Here is a 21,442-nt window from a genome sequence, read left to right as displayed (position 1 = left end):
CCCCATTAGATGAAGCGCAGGCCACCCACGTTGCATCAGACGGATGCTCTTTATTAGCCGTGCTCCTGTTTTGCCCACGTCTTTGCTTGACTGCTTATTAACGTGAGCTTTCTCTCCCCTCTTTCTCTTCTGCCATCCACTTCCCACGCGCAGCATGGACATGAAACGATGTCCCCTCTGTGAGGTCATCTTCCCACCCAACTATGACCAGAGTAAGTTTGAGGAGCACGTGGAGAGCCACTGGAAAATCTGCCCCATGTGCAGCGAGCAGTTCCCGCTGGACTGCGACCAGAAAGTGTTTGAGAATCACGTGCTTACTCACTTCGACAGCCACCCGCTAAACTTCGACTAGATAAACAGAAAATCAGCACATCCAGTCTGCTTACTTCCTGTCAACCACTCACAACACTTTTCTTTTTTTTTTTTGCATGTAATGGTGTGAAGATCCTCTCTTTAGGACTATACTGAATTTTGCTTCTTTTTTTTTTTTTTTACACTTCACCTTAGAGAAATACTTGGAGCTGATTTAACATTTAAAAATGAAAATGATTCAGTGACATGGCAGGGCTACCAAATTTGTTTTCACACCATTTTCTTTCTTTTAAGGTGGAAGGTTTCATTTAATTTGGATTTTAAGGATACTTTTGGGGGATAAGACTGTTGTACGCATATATATGGACTTTAAACGGACAGATCTGTTAGTCCACACGATGTAATGAATCAGGGAAAGAGATAAGTGTTTACCAAACTTACATTTCAAACATGCAGTCAAATCTGCCCCCTTACACTGTACACGTCATTTAGTCAGTCTTTACAGACAGCAACCTTGGTGCACTATATGCAGTCAGGGAGAACTCTTCAGTGATTATATCCATACATGATTATACAGTATATGCTCAGATCATCTATTTTAGAATAATTAAAGCCAACAATATTGTGACAGCCTTGATAATTTATGTACGACTTTTAGGTTTCCTTTTCTTTGGGTTTGAATTATTTAATTGTGTCTGAATCTTTAAGAACTTTCATATCATCAGCTAATCGCTGCATGCCGAGCTTCTGTTGACCTTCCTCTTGTTCTTTTCTTTTACAGTAATAACTTATTTCATTCATAGAAATGTTTCATTAGTTTAGTGAGTTCCATGTATCTAAAATGAATTAATAAAATCTGTCTAAAACTGAATTGTGTCCAAAGAGTTAATAATGCAAACGTCAGAAGAGCAGAGAAACCTTTATTGTAAAGTAACAAACGTTTACATGAAGCAGCTTCAAGAAGAAATACAGTACGTCACCACCTCTGGTTTTACCGTTTCAGATATACACTTCCATACTTTTTTTTTTTTTTTAAACTTCAGAAATATATGAAAATATAATTTAATGCACTTGACACTAGACAATACATTCACTGTACACTATATCAAAGAGTTGTCTCCATACTGGCAGTTCAGTTTTGCCATGATTCCTATTTGGACTTTAGTTCCTTAACACAAACACCAAGCTGTGAAAATAACCTAGTGGCTCAGATTCGAGAATTTCACGCTCGGTTTTCAATTACTTTAATTATTAAGTCTTTACAAATGGCTAACACATTTTTATGGCACAAACTAAGAGCTGCATGTGTTCCCTCGCAGCCTAAGAGCAGAACTATGAGAATGCAAATGTGCTGAATATACTGACACTAGTTCCTCTTTTCCCATTATCCATGACAGACAGCTAGTTTTGTGAGACCTGAGACCTGTACTATGAAACAGGATTTGGGCTTATCCAGGAAAAATCTGCTAAACCTGGGTTATCAACTCAATAAGGAGGTTCACTTCTTAGCAACGTACATCGCCATGTTGACTTATCACATACACCTAACCTGTATTTGAGATAATAATCCAACAGGTACGAAATTTAACCAATCAGTTCTGTGGAAAATGGCGTTCCCATTCTTGGAAGATTTGAGGTTTTTCTTGATCACGTCAAGAAATGCAATTTCATAGAACGACTTTTCTTATATTCCGGTTATTCTTTTATTAAAGAAACAATATATAATCCTAAAAGGGGAACCCATTTGTACTTTGCATATAGGCTAAGCCTTTTTTTATTTATGGTAAACTATTAGATTGTCCTGTATGTTAAGTATAAAGCTGATACTGATAAGTTTTCCAACTTGCAGGGTCAGCATTCTTGTTAGTTTTCTTTCATAGCTTCAATAAAAGTGCTTTTTCAGTCATTTTCAAAAAAGTACTTAAAGCTCAAACACATCCATACAGCACTGATATACTATAGTGCTTTTTGTTGCTACACATACTCACAGCTGTGCTGCTTTTCAGTTTGTATCATGTCTTTAATTTTAGAAAAATATAAAAAGCTTCCTTTTTAATATCAATCTGTTGCCACAAGACCTGTCCATGTTTCTGATTGGTCAGATGCTACCAACGCCATCCCACAGCTACTAAGCTGAAAGCCACCTCTGCCTGATTACCTTATCTGGGTTCACTTATGGCATAGATATTGTGGGTATGGTGAACCTGCTTCATAACTCAGGCCTCAGGCAGTCAGTGAATAGTAAACAGAGTGGGCTGACTGCCTGTGTTCAGCAGCTTTGAAAATAAAGTTATACAAAGACTTTTTGGAATGGTTTACATTTCAAGGCAACTGCTGTTATTACAGAAATCTTACAATACTGAAAAGATGAAATGATTGATGTACATCTTTCCTTGGAGCAATGTAGAACGTGCAACTCTACACTCACTGTATATACACTAGAAACAAGATGTTGGTAAAAATGCTAATTTATTTGGCAACTTTTATAAAAGTGCTTCAATCCCTTACTGTAAATAAGCATGGAAAACTGCTTACGTCTTCAGGGAAGCTGTCAGGAACATGAGGAACAATGACAGCTTAAATACTATCAGAACACTTGGGCAGGATTATGATGCTGAAATGTTAGCAAAGAAAAAAAAAAATCACCTGAGAACATTCTTTTGGTGCTCACACACATGTTTAAAGTAAAACTTATCAAAAATGTTTTGAATTCTTGTGATATGAAAGGAACAGTAACTACAAAAAGTCCAACAAATGATCAGTAACATTAAGCCTATTAGAGATTGCCAAATAATGCTTTTATGCTGGATTTCATGCTATAAAACATTATATAAAACACTGAATTTGTCTCAGTCACATTTTATCCTAAAAAAAGAAACTGTTTAATGTGACAAATGCATGGTATGATTGCTTCCTTTCTCAACAATTATCCCAATCTTTTCTCTCCTTCCCTTTAAACCAGAATGCCCAGCAGTACATGTAAGGCTACTTGTGACCTGGGCTAACACATGCCTTCACCATCTGTCAAATGATAAATAAATAAATGATAGTTTAAATGTGCAAAATGCAAAAATGTGAACAAAATAAAGATTCAACATTCTGAATAAAAGATATGAAAGAACAATAATATGTTTATACCATGCAATAGTGTGTAGTGTAGTAAAATGCAACGAGAGGGGAAGAAAAGGGGGAGACAGCTGCTGCTGGTGATGGTGGTCTGTTGATGGTTGCTGACATAGCCTGAAGGCAAGTGCTGGTACCTCACTCAGGCTCTACTGCTGCAACTTGCGGATCATGTCAGTAGAGATGGGTGGATGGAAGTTGATTGTGTGGTGGCGGAGACCCTGAGATGTTTTGTAGCTCTTCCCACAACGACACTTAAAGGGTTTGCGCACCCTTATCTGAGTTCGGTGGCCGTTCTTGGCATGATACTTAATTCCGTTTACATTCTGTAATGGAACAAGGAAATGAAAGAGCCACCACTTTAGACACGCACCAACCAAAGACACAACAAAATAACCTTGAAGCTATTGTAATTCAACCAGTCAGAGGACCAGGATTCTCTCTCTGCGAATGGAAGATGTGTAGAGTTAGTTCACATGTGCATTGACTCTCAAGGACTCTGACTCTGGGTTAGTTGATGTATTTTAAAATATTAAAATTAATATTATAGAGTTGTCCTTGTTAGTGGAAAGACTGTTATTTAGTGCAGATATACATATTCCTTTTTTTCCAAAAGGTGATTAGTTTATTTATAGTAGTCTGTGACTTATGGAAGAAACTGGTTGTGTTCTCCCCTGCATAGATTACAAAACCAAAGCAATGCAAAGTGTTTTTACTTGGAAATAATCACATGTTAAGCCAAAACTCTTCACTGACACATTTCTGGTGCATATAAAGCAGATGATTATGCTTATGATCATTTAATAGGAGACGCTCAGAACAGAAAGGGGAGAGCTGGAGGAGGAGAGCTATTGATTTTTAAAATTCTGGTGTGCACTGCTTGGAGAAAATAATATTGACACATAAAACTATACGCATGTGCGTCTGATTAGCCAGTCCAAAAGTATGAGCATAAAAGTATAGTTATATTAGGTTCCAATTGTCAGAATTGTTAGAAGGTCAGATTTCAGAACATCGCTGCAGAAATTAGCTGGCTTGGCTCTAAACCTTTGTTTCCTTTTATCCAAAGGTCTCAAGGCTGAGGAACAGATTGTTTCCCAGAACTGTGGCCTCCATCACAGTCCTTCCTGCCCCGCAAAAATCACAAATTCTGAAAATTATAGGCACCTACAGATATAGTTATATACCCATCTTCATTCTTAGAGACCGGTATTTTAAAATCATGGTCATACCAAAATGAAAAAGGCAAGGGATATTATGATTGATCTAAAATATAGTGTATATAGTGTAGGGTTAGGGTAGGGTAGTCTATAGTGTAGCATTAAAGGAATTCACAGACTTGGGAATATCTATGATATTTACCAGTCAACATCTGAATGTAGGACAAGATGTTTTCTTGTTTCAAATCTATCTTGTTTTACTGCTAAACAGATGCCTAAGGCTGCCTGCTACCTCAGACTAAGTCATCGCCTATAACCCTGTCATTCACGTCAGCAATGCAATTTTCTCAGGCTGCACATAATTTATTCCAACCACACACACCAGATGTGGATGGAAAATGCTATAAAAACTCCACATCTCTGAAGTGGACTAGATGTATGCATTTCTGTTGTTGTAATGCTCAACTAAGAACCAATTTTCCATTGTCAACAGCAGGGAATCGGCTGGATTTATTTTGAAAGTAAATAAAATCACATCTCTCACACTTAATACAATGCAAATATGTCCGGTTTTCATTTGGTCTCTCTGGTCATGATAAAGATATTTCACACCGTTTTATTATGTTTACAACAGGCATCCTAATAAGATTTAAGAGACCACGAATGAAACTTACCTTATATCTCTTTTTACATCCTGGAACTGGGCATGCAAAAGGCTTTTCATCTCCTCCGTTCATGTACATGGAACTGAGGATGGACTCTGAGCTGATGGCGCTTTCTGTGGTCCATGACTCATCACTGTCAGACTCCTCAAACTCTACATCCTCTTCGTCACACTCACTGCCTGTTAGAGGGTGAAAGATTTAAAGTCAAATAGCAAACGCCTGAGGGCATCTTCACCAGGATTATATTACACAAACCTGCTTCCAAGAAGCTTTGTTTTATGCATATTTTCTATGACGATGAAACCCTGGCCTCTGAGCTTTCAGCCCGACCAACGTGGACCCTTCACAGCATGTGTTCAAGGATAGCATTCCCACAATCTTGACTTCATTTGTTGCAAGTTTTTGGAAAGACTGAAATATGCAAATTGTGGGAAAGAATTTAGGCATTTCATTGAGGTCTTAGGTCAACACGCTGCTATTGTTTTATTAATTCATTAAAGATGCCATTCCAGAAAAACGCATACTTCACAAAAAGAAGACAGAAGTACGTGGGAAAACGCTGCAAAAAAAATAAAAGGGGGGTCCTGTTATTTATAAAGCTAAATAAAGAAACCTAATTAGCTGGACTTTAAGGGCTGTCCCTGATTTTTTGCAGCCTTACAGTGAGCTTCTTTATGGATGTCAAGTCAGGCCCAGCAAGCTCCAGAACTTTCTCACTGTCTCCCCCCCCCAAATCTATTATGATGTTTGTCCTTTTAATTTTTAATGGTATTTAAAAAACATGTAATAATTCAATCATATAATTAATCTAAAGAATAGATTATGCATTTATGAGGGCATGGAAAGAAAAGATGAACACAGACACCATGTGGTCACTTTTCATGTCAACACCAGACACATGAAAGATTTTTTTATATAGTGACAGCCGAGGCAATAAAACACTTCAGCTATAGTGCCTGAACAGGCAAATACAAACTAAACAGACTCAAAGTGGCTGCTTGCTTGTAATTAAGCTCAATGAGGAAGACTGCTGCAGAGGCCACACTGGAGACTGGAATTACCAGCACCAACTCAGCCCGAGTCAGGGAACATTTCTCCCAGGGAATTGATCAAAGTCAGCAAAACTCTCTGATCGTGGGACTTCCCGATCCTGAAAGGACTTCTTTTAGTAGAATAGTTCTTTCAGCAGGATGTAGCAAAAAGACAAAGCCCACAGACTGTGTGAGGTTTGTTCTTGGTAGTGTTGCATGTGGATAACTTAATTCAACAAAAACAAAAACTGTCAATCACAGAAAAATATTTTTTGTTATTCAACCTGTGTTTTTTTAGCTGATTTACTTACAGGATAATTCATTTAGATGATACTAAAAACAGAAACTTTGGCTTTAACATGGATATTAAACAGAGATACATATAATAAATATTAGGTGTTAACAGTAAACTATTAGATTTCCTTATAATAAAGACTCAGCACAAGGATCAACACCAGGAATGACAAACTGTAGTAACCAATCATTTAACTGTAGCTTCAGTTAGAAAAATACATGAATGTTAAGCATCTGGAAATACACATCCTATCCTTGAAACCTAATTAGATGAACTAGTGTGTTGATTATGGTTACCTGTAGGTGTGCTGCTACGGAAAGAAGAAGAAGGGGTGATGGGTGGGGTGACTGGAGGGGTGAGGTTTCCACTGGCGTGGCGGGGTGGTGTGGAAACATTGCTACGTGACAGATTGCCTGTAAGAGACAGAGACAACTTGGGCTGCACCTTCTTCTTCAGGGCCTCGTGTTCTCGCCTTGCAGCATCTGTCATGAACCTGGCGTTGTGAGGTATAAAACTTGTAAGGGTTTGCAAACTTTTTGGATGGAAAAAAAAAAGAGCATCATCTCATTCAGACTACAATCTAGTGTACTGTAGGTTTGGTACTGCTTAAGAAAAAAAAAATCAGTGGCTGCATTTCCCTTTGGGCTTTATGATTGACAGTAAAGTCGTCAGCAAATGTGCACCATAAAACCAAAATGTTAATATAGACACTGTTAAAGCAAATGTGGAATTAACAAATTAGGTGATAGCCACATCAAGATGTGTTTGTGTGAGCAGGGAGACAGAGGCAGACCTTCTTGTACAATGGTTTGCTGCATAAGGCTCTTAAAACGACTGCACAAGCAGCATATCAAAGACAACCAGGATGAACGCAGTGCAATAAAACACCCAACTGCCAAATACTGTAGCAATTCATTTAAGCAATCCACCAGATGACGTTTTTTAGATTGTTGGTAGAACCTCAAAGGAGTACAGCACAAACTTTTCTAGTTAAATCTTTTCAGGCAAACCACTAATAATATTCATCTTATGATTTTGTCAGATTTTAGTAAATTAAAGTCACTTTACTGAAAAGTGAGTTACTGCATTACTAAGTTAACCTTCAGTGGGGTTATTTCAAAAGGAAACTTGTTTCTTTACCTGTTGATATAGCTAAGAGCAACATATGTTGGCTGCTGCTGCTCCTGCTTCTCCAGGAGACATGGGTCTGTATCTGGGAAGACAAGATAGACATAAAGGCAGAAATTTAGCCACAAAATATACCAGTGAACAATGGCACAATTCTTCAATTTTACATTAAAGTTTGTCATATTTTCATGCCAAAGTTATTTTATTTTTTGTTATCCATTTATTACCCTAAGACAACTGTTGAACTGAATTTAATTACTTATACAATTTGGTCCTTAATTACTTTTCAGGGTCCCTACACTCCAAACAGTTTCATATAACAAAAAAAAGAAAAAAAAAAAGAAAAAAGAAAAAAAGAAAGAATGAAAATAAAATATGTATAACTAATAGATAATATATCTGGTTATATAATAACTATTATATGAAATTACATAAAGCAAGTTGCCATATAATAACTTCAGAAGTATTACAGCAAACAAACTACATTCAAATATTCATACCTATACCCAATACATAAACTAAATACAATAGAAAACGTTTTAAGCTATACAGTCAAAAACTAAAGACCTCTTTAAGCTGTTTTAAATGTAATCCATTACATCATTTTACAGAACAGCTGCTGTATGATCATGGTGACAAAAACATAGGTAGGTATTCCAGAGAGAAGACCGCATCAGAGCACTACATTATCTCTCGTCAGAATACAAGAAGAACGATTCACCAATTACATGCGAGGCTAGCATCATCAAGCTTCGTATGAGCTTTTGTGATTCATACGACCAACCCGGTACAGCTCTAAAGTAATAAACATTTCACATTTTAAAACAAAAATGAATTTGTGTCAATGCACCATAAGGCAGAATGGTGTTTTTGACCTAAATAAGGATAGCCAGTTCTCCCTCCAATGCAGTCTTGGTGTCACAGGGAGGATGAAGCACACAAAAGTACCGTATGCATTATCCACCTAGAACTAACCTCTCAACCAAAAAAAAAAACCAAACAAACCCAAAACAAAACAAAAAACCCCAACAACCTCAAAACTATCTCAATTATTTTCAGTGATATGCCAGGCTGTGTTGGATGCACTGTTGTGTTCCATGTTTGTGGCAAAGTACTTTTTCTACCCAGACAGGCAGGCACAGAGGAAAGGTGCGGCTATGTGGGAACTTATGCTGACTTTAGTGATTTTTAAAGGGGTGTTTTTAGAAGCCAGCTTTATTGTGCATGTTGACACAGTGGAAATATAATCAGGAAGAGTTTTGGCAACAAAAATGAAAAGGAAAAAAATAGAGCAGCTAGTAAATATGGAGGGCTTTAGATTTAGAGAAGTATCCTTTTCAAAACTTTGGCACCAGATAACGTTAACATGACAAACGGCTATGTAAGTCATCTGTAATCTACTCTGTGTCATACTAACACATATATGAATAAATTAAGGGTCTTGCAAAAGGTTAGTCAGTGTGCACCTTGGCAGTGCGCTTTGATCAAGAGTTCCAGGTATTCATTTGTGTGGAAGAATTCGATAGCATGTGTTGTCAAGAAAAGGATGTGGGCTCAGCTCGGAAAATATTTTGTAGAACTACTCAAAAGCAAGGTATTGTGCAATGCACATCATTATTGTTTTAAAGATGATGTAATGATTATCAAGAAAACTGATGCTGGAGAAGATCCATAAGCTGATGTTAGCTTCTAAACCAGCTTCTCGTGTCCTTTGAAAGACGTCTACAAAGTTCATGTCATATCTGCTTAACGCTAGAAAAAAACAAAACAATGTCTAGACTGTCAATTCAGTTTTATCTATACAGCACCAAATCACAACAACAATCAAGGTGCTCTATATTGTAAGGTAAAGATCCTACAATATTAGAAAGAAACCCGAACAATCGCACAACCCCAGGAGTAAGCACTTGGAAACAACGGGAAGGAAAAACCTCAGACAGGACCAAATTTAGACATGAAAACCCAGAGCAAAAAGAGACAAGACAAGAATGGGAGAAAGAACCAGAGTTTAATAGTTACTGGTAATTAGATGCAGTGATGTATAAATACACAGGGAGTTAAAACAGTGAAGAAAAAAACAAACCACTCATACATGTATCACTGGAAGCCCCCAAGCAGCCCGAACCCATTGGATCATAGCCAAGGGATGGCTTAGGGTCACCTGATCCACCACCCAACTATACGCTTTATCAAAAAGCAAAGTTTTAAGCCTAATCTGAAAATTAATGAGGCTGTTTATCTCCCAAATCACAACTGGGATATGGCTACATAGTAAAGGGGCCTAATAATAAATTACAACAGTGTAGCCTAGAAGTGTTACATTCATGAATAAATGAAGCATCAGTAATATTGCACAAATGAATGGAGGCTGTCCTACATTTTTGTTTAATGTAATCATTAAATATTTCTCACAGTACTGGAGGTCAAAGCAATCCCATTTAAAGTAAATATCTGGTTACACACCAAATTTCGAAGATTTGTAGGACCAGGTACACAAACTTAAGCTTTTTCTGAATTTAAAAGCAGGAAATTAGAGATAATCCAGGCCTTTATGTCATTAAAGCTATAGTTTAACTAAATTTGTATCATCTGGCTTCATAGATAATTAAAGCTAGGTATCACCTGCATAGCAATGAAAATATATGCAGTGTTTTCTAATAGTATTGTCTAAGGAAAGCATGGACAATGTAAAAAGTATTGGTCCCAGCAAAGAACCCTGTGGAACTCCATGACTAACCTGTGTGAGGACTCCCTATTACCCTGCACAAATTAAAATCTGTCAGATATCATTTAAACCACTGCATTGTTGTTTTTTTAAATAACAATTTTGTGTTCTAATCTCTGTAGTAAGATTTTGTGGTCAACAGGATCAAACACTGCACCTCAAATATAACCAGACAATAACAGAGATGAACCCACTGTCAGAGGCAGTAAGAAGATCATTTGTAACATTCACTATTTCCATTTCTGTGCTATGACGCACTCTAAATCCTGACTTAAAATCTTCAAAAAGAAAAAAAACAAAACATTTCTTTGCAAGTAATCATTTGACTACTTCTTCAAAAATTTTAGAAATAAAAAGAGAAGGTAAGAAATTGGCCTATATAGCTAAGACAGCTGAATCAAAAAAAGGGCTTTTAAGTAAAGGTTTATTTATTCATCATATTTAAAACTGGAGCATTAATTAATGGTATACGTTTTTGAGTAGAATTGAGGGGTCTAAAGGCATTTCGATGGTTTAGAGGAACACATTATTGAAGTTAACTCAGAGAAAACTCAGAAAAACAAAAAATTGAAGACAAAGACTAAATAAATGTTAGCAGTTTTGAAAGTGGCTATACTTAATGGCACATCTGTGGGGCGGCTGTGAATATTTTTTCTCTAATGGTTAAAATTTTGTTCTGTTCTACAACACTGTTTTATATAAAATATAGAACAAGACTGCTCAGGAGCCTTCTGTTTTAAATTTCCATTGCAGTTTTTAAAAAAAGCTGCTCTGCAGACGCCACATTGCTTACACATGACCACACTTGACACATACTGTGTTTTCCCATGCTGTGCTCCAGACATTCATCTTGCTCAGTGGTGCTAAATGTACAACAATAGCCAATCTCCACACCCTGAGGTGAAGCAGGGCTGACTTCAAACACTCTTCCCACTGCTGTCCATGTGGGCAAAGAGAAGATGCCCCATAAAACAACAGTTTCTACCACTTACCAACTAAACCTCCATGTCCAACTCTGTGAAAGACTGCTACCCCCATGTGGTTAAAACTATTACTCATTTTGCCTATGTGCTTATTTGTACACTTACACCTAAGGCCATTTCCAACACTGAATTTTAAATTATGGTTTTGTAAGGCACAAATACTAAAGTGCTGCTTTAACAAGCTATGTGTATTGAGTAACAAAAAATAATGCTAATCATACTGATAATTGCCAATTTCTATTTGATATAATATAAAAAAAATACTAAGGCATTGATATGAAACACATGGTAAAGATGCAATTAAAGTTCTTGGTTAAAGGAGTAAGCAACACCTTTTTCATGCTGTAATAAAAATCTTGAGTCATGCTCATTTATTGCTTCCACTGCCTTGGGATTTTACTCCTGTTTGCATCTTTCTTTGTTTAGTGTTTTCCCCGAGTTCGAATACAATTCTCCTGGACAGAAAGACCTAGAGGGTCAAAGAAGAACTTGTTAGGTTTAGGGGCTCTCTTTCCCTTTTAGGTGACTATTTATTTTGTCTTCTAAATATACCTGCTATTTATAAAACTGCAAGGCTGGAGTTGAATACCACACATCACCACTTTTCAGTAGTGGATGCTGGTACCACATGTTTGCAGACTGGTCATATTCTAACTTTTGTTCAAACACACTGATTAGAAGTTCCACCTAATACATCAGACTTTTGATGTATAAGAGAAATATAGGTTAAGCTAAATGTAGAAAAAAATCCAAATGAGAGAGATTTAAATTATGCAGACACAATTGCTCATAAAGACATGGACACCTCACACAACGCTCTAAATTTTTATCAGTGAAACCCAAACCACATTTAAGCAATATAAATATAAAAAAATATAATCAACAAGGCATCAGTCAGTCAGTCTTAATTTAAAGTCACCATAGGCGTCAGAAGGCAAAGAGCTTTGTACAGTTAGTTTGTACAGCCAAATATCTAGTAAATTGTGGCAGAGTGTTATGATAGATAGAGCAGGTCAAATCTCAGCACCTAAGGCAGAAGGTTTCTTTCAAGGCCTCAGTCGTAAGCAAGTGTTTCATTAACAGTGGATTTATCCCCAGTGAGAAGGATAGCACACCTCTCTTTACTCTCCAGCCAAAGTCATGGAAACATAGAGTAGGAAAGACACATTCATTACGACACTATTCCCATGCCAAAAGCACAGGACTGTGCATATACTACTGTAGGGACTTTTCTGAGCTGTGGGTAATGGCATGTGTCTGTGAGAGAGTGCACAAGAAATCCCTACTAAAATCCCTAATGAGTTTCAAGCAAAGGAATGGCGGTCTGCTCATGCAGCAGTGGATCGGTCTGTCCCTGCACGCTGTAAATCACACACACCTCAGGTAGGACCAGAGAGGAGGCCAGCAGGGGCCAGCTCCCCACAGCCTCCGCTATTCTTTTGGGGCCACCAGCAGTCAAGCACCAGGACGAAGGCGCCTCAAATAGAGATGGGAACCCCTCTAATCAGACTACACAGGTGGTCCACTTTGGTGGCCAGTTATTAGAAGCCTTCTGGGAAACAAAAAAAAAAAAAAAAAAAGGGGATTTATTCACCATCGCTACTTCTAGAGGCAAAGAAGCACAAGCTCCTTCATGGTCAAGTGGGAAAGAAAGACAAATCAGACTTAAAACATTTAATATGTAATTTGATTTCTGATTTCCACTGACATTTTATCAAAATATGTATTAGTTTAAACCACTTTCTGCTCTGCAATCCAAAACTTCCCACACAAGTTGTGGTTTTCAGCAAATTCCCTTTTCCCCCCACAAACAACACACAGTTCACAAAGAAAAGTTCTCATTTAGCAACATGTAAGAAAAAAAAAACTGGATACAATGACAAACGCTGTTAATTTTTGTAGTAATGTTATTTTAAAAAAAAACAAAAAAAACCCAAACATTTATTGGACCTAAACTCTTTTCCAAAATAGAATAGAATAGAATAGAATTCAACTTTATTGTCATTGCACATGCACAGGTACAGGGCAACGAAATGCAGTTTGCATCCATCCAGAAGTGCTTTAGTGATATAGATATATTACAATATATATTAGCAATAATATAGATATGTGAGTATATTACAGAAATGGGTCTATTATGGTATGTTATAATGTACACGGTATGAAGTATGTTGTGAATATTCTATAACTATAAGTATGTACAGGCTGTAGTGAGTACAAGCTTTGTACAGGATATGAACAGGATATAAATATGAAAAACTTTACAGAATATGAAATAAATAACTTTACAGTATCTGGGATATACAGCTATACAGAAATGGGAACTATGCAAGTTGTAAACAGTTGTAGGATTAAAGATTATCGAATGTACAGAATGATTATTTACACAGGGCTATACAGTAGTGCAGTTAAGATAAGTGAGGGTGTAGATAGTTTCTACAGAGGCTATATAAAGTGCTAGTGGTTGTGAGTGGTGGTTCAGTCCATGTTATTATTGTGTTTGAGGGTACAGTTGTCCATTGTGGGTGTGTGTATGTTCAGTCCAAAAGAGCACTGAACTTTCATCTAGGAGTTTGTCTTGGCAGTTTTTTTTAAGCATTTCTTAAGACTTTAAAGTATTTCAATTAAGAGGTCTAGCCTTGACATGATGATGCACAATCATTTACATTTTGGTATAAACCACTTAATTTATGTGACACTTGTGTATGAGAGTGAATCCTGACTGAATTAGTGGTTTCAGTGTATCTCTGGACCACTAAGACATTCTGTGAAAGGAAACCTAGAGACTATCACACAACAAACCTTCCTGGGGCAAGGGGAAGTGACGCCTGCTATTCTCCCCTAACACCCTTCACGACACACACACACACACACACACACACACACACACACACACACACACACACACACACACACACACACACACACACACACCTCTCTCATTTCCACCAGTGTCTAGCTCTCCACCCTCATGGCCAAATGCACTGCAGGGTAGAGCAGAGTGGTGAGCATTATGGTGACATGTTTATGGTGGCTCTGAGCAGCAGGGAACATTACCAGGAGTGGTGGCACAGGTAATTCATTACAATGTGACCTCGAAGGAGGAAATGAAACAGAGTCAATCTCCATGTGTACAAGCTGCCTTTGTGGCTTACTGAAAAAACATGGCAGGGTTAAAATAATCCATTATCGATGTGTTTAATTCAAACAGAACCTCATGTGCTTTCACAAAGATGTGTTTTCACAAACACATATCAAAACATACAATAATTATTTCTTATGGCCATTTACAAATTTTGATCCATCTGGAGAATACATTCTTAATGAATTAATTATTTCCCTGGTGTATCAAATAATAAAAAATATGAGTTTCTTAATGTTTTCTGACAAACAGTCCCAATCCCAAAAATACTGAGCTTACAGTAAAACACGGCAAAGCAACAAATTGTTAAAAATAACTAATATTTTTAGTTTTTGTTTAAAAAAATGACTTCAGATTGATTTTCTGTTACTCTAATAATAAATAAACCATTCCAGCACAGTGTGCCAGGAATAATTATTTTTAAATTTGAGTCTGAATTTAACTTTGCAGCTGTTTCGTTTATAAACTTGTGTATTCGGAAGGCTAAAGAAGTCCTGTGCATAGCAAAGCAATGTACGACAAGTAACCAGGAAACAGCTTTAGGTCAAACTTGGGTGTTACAGATAAAATCACTAAAATAATAGACTCCAGCAAAAATATCACGTTGACTACGCATGTTGTGTAATGTCAACATTATCTCCTGTGTGAAACCTTTTTATGAAGTATGTTGCAGTCACCGCACAGGAACAGAAGCAGCAGTGTCGGGGGTTGGGGAAATGTAATTAGGCTCACCAGGTGCACAGATCAGGGAACTAGTTGCTGTTTCCCAAATTTATTACTTCCGCGCAGATTATGAGGGTGCAGAGCAAAATCTACCAAACGAGCCTCCAGTGAGGACTGGCAACAAGCAGACTCATTGTTATCGTGTATGGACACTACAGGCCATCTACCCAGCAACACATACGCACACACTAAAAGGTTTAAATAACACGATCGCCATTTTCTTTTGGTCTACAGTGGCCTGGTTGCTCAGTGAGAAAGTAAACATTTCAGCGAATAGGTGGGTACAGTTTTTATACCACACAAGAATATCAAGTTCACAGGAGCTCTTTCAGGCTTAAGCCAGCACGCATTACAGTCAGAATTCAAACTTTCCTCGTCCTGATTAGCATGTGCCGATTTTGCTCACAAAGGCCCAAGAGGACAGCCTGACTCTCATTATTAACTTAAAACTCAAAATATAGTTTAATTCACAATGGGGTTAAAAATAAATAAATAAATAACCCCACTACCTTGAGTTTATACTTCATCTGGGCTGATAATCTATATTTTCATTGCAGCTAACAAAAAAGCAATAAGTTTCAATATTCTCTTGATAAATGACCCTAGCTAGACTCTTCGATCAGGCTAGAATGTGAAAAATATGTAGAGTTGTTAAAATGAACTGACTAACTTCTGGCCTATAATACCCATCTAAAAAGACAGCAACCAACAGCAAAGGAGCGCCATCTTTTGTTCACACACCCAATCAGCAGGCTGGCTAGCAGTGGACAAGAATGTGTTCTTGTTTTCCAGGCGCCTAATTATAATGGAGAATGTTCTTTAAGCAGCAGGCCACCAGATGAGGAGGAAGACATGCCAAATCAAGCACTCGCTCTGTAATTATGCTTCACAGGCACTTGGCACAACGCGCAAGATTTCTCACTTCTCAGTGAGCACAGGCCAGCAGACAAAGGAGGGGGGCAGCAAAGTTTTTCCACTTTGAGCCAACTAATTGCTTCATTATTCCCCAATAAGTCATTTGGAAGACTTTTTTTTCTAAGGCTAACACCTTGGACACATGCACAGCACATAGTCAGAGAGCGGAGGATATTAAAGCCAGTCAGGCAACAAACAAGAACAACAGAGACAGCTGAGCCCTGTCAGCTTCAATAGCAAGAGTCTGAAATATTACATTAGGGAACAGATGTAGTTCCCCACAGTTTGACGATCACACGTTCAAATCGTGAGGATTGGAATTCACTTTCTTGACTAGCCTTTGTTAAAAAGACATAAATGCCTTAGCACTTATCAAAAAAAATGCAGTATTCATAACATTTTAATATAAAAACGTGACAAGCAAGGATTAGATCGAAATGAAAAACCACAGGGCACTCTTCATAGGGTGGAATTTCTATGCTTTGTCCTCCTTTTTGATTTTAATGGGGACCATAGTTTACAAAATGAGTGTCATATTGTATTAGATAAGATGTGAAACTAGTGACTGAGATCAAAAACTAATTAGGAAAATGTTTACTTAGGGCAGGGGTCCCCAATCTCAGTCCACGAGGGCAGGGGTCCCTGCAGGTTTTAGATCTCACCCTGGGTCAACACACCTGAATCACATGATTAGCTCATTGCCAGGCCCCTGGAGAACTTCAAGACATGTTGAGAAGGTAATTTATCCATTTAAATCAGCTGTGATGGATCAAGGACACATCCAAAACCTGCAGGGACACCGGCCCTCGTGGACTGAGATTGGGGACCCCTGACTTAGGGTATACGCATGGAGGCCATAGGCATGGAGGCCATAGGCATGGAGGCCATAGGCATGGAGGCCATAGGCATGGAGGCCATGAACTACTGCATTTGGTTCACTTTTTGGATCCAGTAGCTACAGAATTTACAGTTGAGGTCAGAAATCTGGATACGCTCATCAAGACTGATGCTTAATAACTTCTCGTTAGTGATTGTGATTGACAACTGGCAGTTTCTCTTTAACAATGTAAAAATGATTAGTTTGACACCACTCACTGATTAAGCAATAATCTGAGCAATGGGAAAGTCCAAGGAACTCAGCGTTGTAGGGTTACACAAGTCGGGAAGGTCTCTTGGAGCCATTTCTAAACAACTGCCCATCATAATTTCAAACAACTTCATACAGAGTTGCAAAGTTACAGACATTCTGTACTTCAGTAGAAGTACAAACACTACTGTTAAAAAATACTCCAGTAAAAGTTGAAGTACTGATTCAATTTCTTTACTCAGGTAAAAGTCTAAAAGTAGAGACTCAAAATAAGAAAGCAAAAAAATAATTCTTTGGAGGATGTTTCTGGTTTTGTGCAAAGATAACCGATTTTTTTTTATTGTAATTATGCTCAGCTTGAACCTGAAGAAAAAGAAGGGACGTAAAAAAAATCAATCTGATTTCTGTTGCCTACATTGTAGAGGGTAACACAATAATTTCTATTGAAAGCTCCAGTAGATTTTCTTAGTGTACATGCTGTGATCAGCTGACCTGCTGCCCACTATGGATTTACACAACTGAATTTAACAAGAAGTCAGCAGATGTTTCACAGCTGACACTACACTGTTTATGCTGTCTTTATATTAGTCAGTATAAAGTCGATATAAGGGTAGAATTCAGCGAATGAATCTAAGCATCATCAGCTTAACTTCAAATTCATTTCTGCTTCACTTGATGTTGATGGTCTAGCTCAGTTTGTTTAGCAGCAAATTTCACAATATGAAAAAAAACATAATGTCAGATGTACAGACCCAATATCTGATTTAAAAACATTAGGACTTTTCCAGTTTATCAAATCCCACTGAGCAGTCCTTACCTTTAAATCTAACCTCTCTTCTTCCTCTCATGTCCTGTCTTTCTTATCTTTCTCCATCTCTGAGTGAAGTTAGCTCTCTTCCTTTTCTCTCCCTGTGAAATACAGAAGCTGGACCTTTAGCTAGCAACACACTGTGAGACAAACTGCACAAAAACAGTTTGTATGTTTGCTGATGTTTGCTGAGCTGATAGAAATGACCTGACAGTTAAAAAAAAAAGAAACTCCCTTTATGCTCGCTCCCCTTCTGTAGCACTAGCTAGATGCCGAAGTACCTCAACTTATGGACACCTGCAGTAATTCGATGTTGTGGCAAAAAACAAACAAAGAAACCACTGTCCCATGTTTAACCTTTGACTATGGCACATGTCATCTCTTTTTATGTCACATCCTCTGATGATTAATAAATGCAGGCTCGCAGTGACAAAACAATAACTCCCCCCAAATGTGTTAAAGCAAAAGTAACAAGCCTGTTATGAAAATGTAAGAAGAAAGTGCAGATATTTGTTTAAAAATTGTGGGGAGTAAAAGTAAAATGTTTTCAGAAAAAACTACTCAAGCAAAGTAGAGATACCTGAAAATTGTACTTAAGTACACTAACAAAGTACTTTACTTGAGGTATGTTTTCATGATGTGTTTATAGGAGTAAAGGGTGAGGCTTTCAAACCTAAGAAAACTGTCAAGCATGGTGATGGTAGCATCATGTTTTGGGGCTGTTTCGCTGCCAGGTATGTTGCACAAAGTCAATGGAATAATGAAGCAAGAAGAGTACCTTCAAGTTTTTCACCTTCACCTCCACCACACATCAACAGCTAGACGGGTGAAACTTGGACAAAACTGGGTTTTCCAACATGACAGTGATCCCAAACACACATCAAAACATGGTTTTGAAATGGAAAAAGGAGGCTAACATTAAACTTCTGGAAAGTCCCAACCTCAACCCAACTGAATATTTGGAGACTGTGCTTAGCTGGGTCCCAATCAATGTAACTGAACTCTATAAATTCTGCCAGGAAGAGTGGCCAAATATTCAACCAGAATTATGCCAAAAGCTTGTTGATGGCAACTAAAAGCATCTGGTTGAGGTGTAACTTGCTAAGTGAAATTTAACCAAATATTAGTCAAGTGTATGGATATATTTGAACCTGTGTGGATTTGAGAAAATCCAACATAAATTCAAACTTGTGCACCCAATTCTTATTTTGTAAAATTATTAGATATGCAGACTGCACAAGCGTTCCACCCTGAAAAAGAACAGATTAAAGAAATCACTCAGAACTCATGTTCATGATGAGTGTATGTAAACTTTAGACCATAGCTGCATATTCAGTCTATAGTTGTTTCCCTTTTATTCTAAAAGAGGGATTTTTTTTCACTTCCTTTGCATATAGAGGTTCATTTAAATTGGTTTACAATCTTTACCTACTTAAATTAAAATGCATTACACTGCACTAACTTAAGATAACTAATGAAGTATCCCTCTGCAGAAAAAATGTAATCAGTTAATTTCAATTCATTAACAAAAGCAACTTATATTAAGATTAACTATGTGCCAGCCGAACTCATTTAGATAAACTCCCCGAGAGGCTATAAAACAGCAATCAGGAAAAAAAATGATGAACAGGCTAATAAAATAAATATTTCCACAGCCCCATCTATAATTGCTTCCCAATCTCCACCCACAGGCAGTGGCTATTATTGTCTTTCCCAGCATGAACTAGAGGAGGCGCCATTAAATGATAATCTTTTGGGGTGGGAGGCAGCATCTGTGTTGCTAGCCTGCAGTAGACAAACACCCATGTGGAATAGCATAGGTTTAGATTTGGACATTGTAGAATAACACCGGTTTTCTAACTTTTTCTTGCACTTGTCGTATTAAGCCAAATTATGGAAATTTACCAAGCAATACAGTTTTCAGTTTCCAGCCAATTTCCCCAAATTTTAGATTTGGGGCATTGTATATCTACAAAACAAAGAATACAACTTGTAAAAACAAACAAACAAACAAGCAAACAAAAAAACCCACACACATTAAATAATAGATAACTCCAAGGTGCTTTGAACTAAGACAGATAATAAAAACGCTGGTAGTTTGGATAATATCTGAATTGTTGAACAATATTGGTTAGATAATATATTTCCACGAGTGTGTGTGTGTGTTTTTCATACTATTGTTCTCTTTTGAAGGGCCAATACCCAGACGTAGTATTTTTTTTCCTATGTCAGCTGGCGAAATGATATGCAATGTATATTTTTATATAGCCCAGTTAACTACGTTGTCAGGCGGACTGAAACAAGCTGCTGACTCTAAGTTGACTCACGACGTTTCCAGCTACGCGCGCGGGCCTGGCGCTGCATTAACTAATTGCACGCGCGACCCGGGCGCATATAGTAACTTCAAGTTTGCGTTTCTTCGATGTTGCAGCAGTAAAATAACACAGTGACACAGCTTTGAAAGAGAAAAGAAGAGGGGTAACATCAACTGCCGCCACACCTAGCAACAGGGTTGTCAGGACGCAGGAAGTAACTTGCTAGGTTGCTAATTAGCCACGTATGCTAAGCTGCAAACCGGGGCCATGGCCATTGCAGGCTGGGGCTCGGTACTTATCAGTTCTTACCGATGTGGTTATCCTCGATGTGGACGATGAGCTCGGACAGCGAGTCGAAGTGAAGTCCGCAGCCCCCGAACCTGCAAGCGTTGGAAAAGAAGGAAGCAGCGGCGATGCCTGTCATGGTCGCTGCAGCATTAGAAATGAGGGCAAGCGGCGGGGAAACAGCGGGGCGGACAGTGGTGGAAACAGCTGTAGCTCGCACTGGCAGCAGGCTGACTTCTCTCAGCTGCGTCAAACCAGCTGGAGACACTTAATGACACCGGAAGTGAGGCTGTTTGACTTTCATTAAAAAAGCCAAACAATTTTTCTAAATTGCCTCTAGTTATACAGTTCGTATCTGAAGTGAGTCCTTATGGCACGCCTGCAGTGAAGGGATGGCAATATATTAGATGAAAATTAAACTTTTGGCAAACTAGGATACATTGTTAGAGTTTAGGGTCGTACAGGATATTAAATGAGAATTGAAATAGACCTCATCTTAAAGTTTATAAACATTTTCGTATTCCTTTTAAAAGATGTAATAATTTTTTTAAAATATAATTTTGATTATTTTAAACAAAAATACACAATGTTGTTGCCATTGTTATGCCAAGAGCCTAAATATACATTTCGAAACGTCATCTTTTGGTTTGTCTAGCTACATTAATCACTTATTTAAAAAATTTAAAGTTTGTTTATAATTACGTGAACTGTTGGTCAAATTTGAATTATCAAGTAAAACAGCAGA

General features: G+C 37.7%; 2 protein-coding genes across 2 annotated transcripts in view; one reads left to right on the top strand and one right to left on the bottom strand.

The window, feature by feature from the left end:
• tax1bp1b (Tax1 (human T-cell leukemia virus type I) binding protein 1b) overlaps positions 1 to 1,183 on the top strand; it is an 18,911-nt gene extending 17,728 nt beyond the window's left edge. The window contains exon 16 of the mRNA XM_013912209.1: positions 154 to 1,183. Coding sequence (XP_013767663.1) covers positions 154 to 352 — 199 coding nt within the window. The 3' untranslated portion in view covers positions 353 to 1,183. The remainder of the gene's footprint in view (positions 1 to 153) is intronic.
• Positions 1,184 to 1,239: 56 nt separating this feature from the next.
• Positions 1,240 to 21,005, bottom strand: jazf1b (JAZF zinc finger 1b). The gene is made up of 5 exons (XM_005738467.1): positions 20,722 to 21,005; positions 7,727 to 7,799; positions 6,883 to 7,079; positions 5,270 to 5,439; positions 1,240 to 3,761 (listed from the first exon to the last, which is right to left on the bottom strand). Exons 1-5 carry the CDS (start codon positions 20,834 to 20,836, stop codon positions 3,585 to 3,587), a joined length of 732 nt encoding a protein of 243 aa, XP_005738524.1. The 5' UTR covers positions 20,837 to 21,005; the 3' UTR covers positions 1,240 to 3,584.
• Positions 21,006 to 21,442: the final 437 nt, after the last annotated feature.

This window comes from Pundamilia nyererei, unplaced genomic scaffold (assembly GCF_000239375.1).
Source record: "Pundamilia nyererei isolate P.nyererei 1_Seehausen unplaced genomic scaffold, PunNye1.0 scaffold00084, whole genome shotgun sequence".
Classification (NCBI taxonomy): domain Eukaryota; kingdom Metazoa; phylum Chordata; class Actinopteri; order Cichliformes; family Cichlidae; genus Pundamilia; species Pundamilia nyererei.
This window is presented reverse-complemented; position numbering and strand designations above follow the sequence as displayed.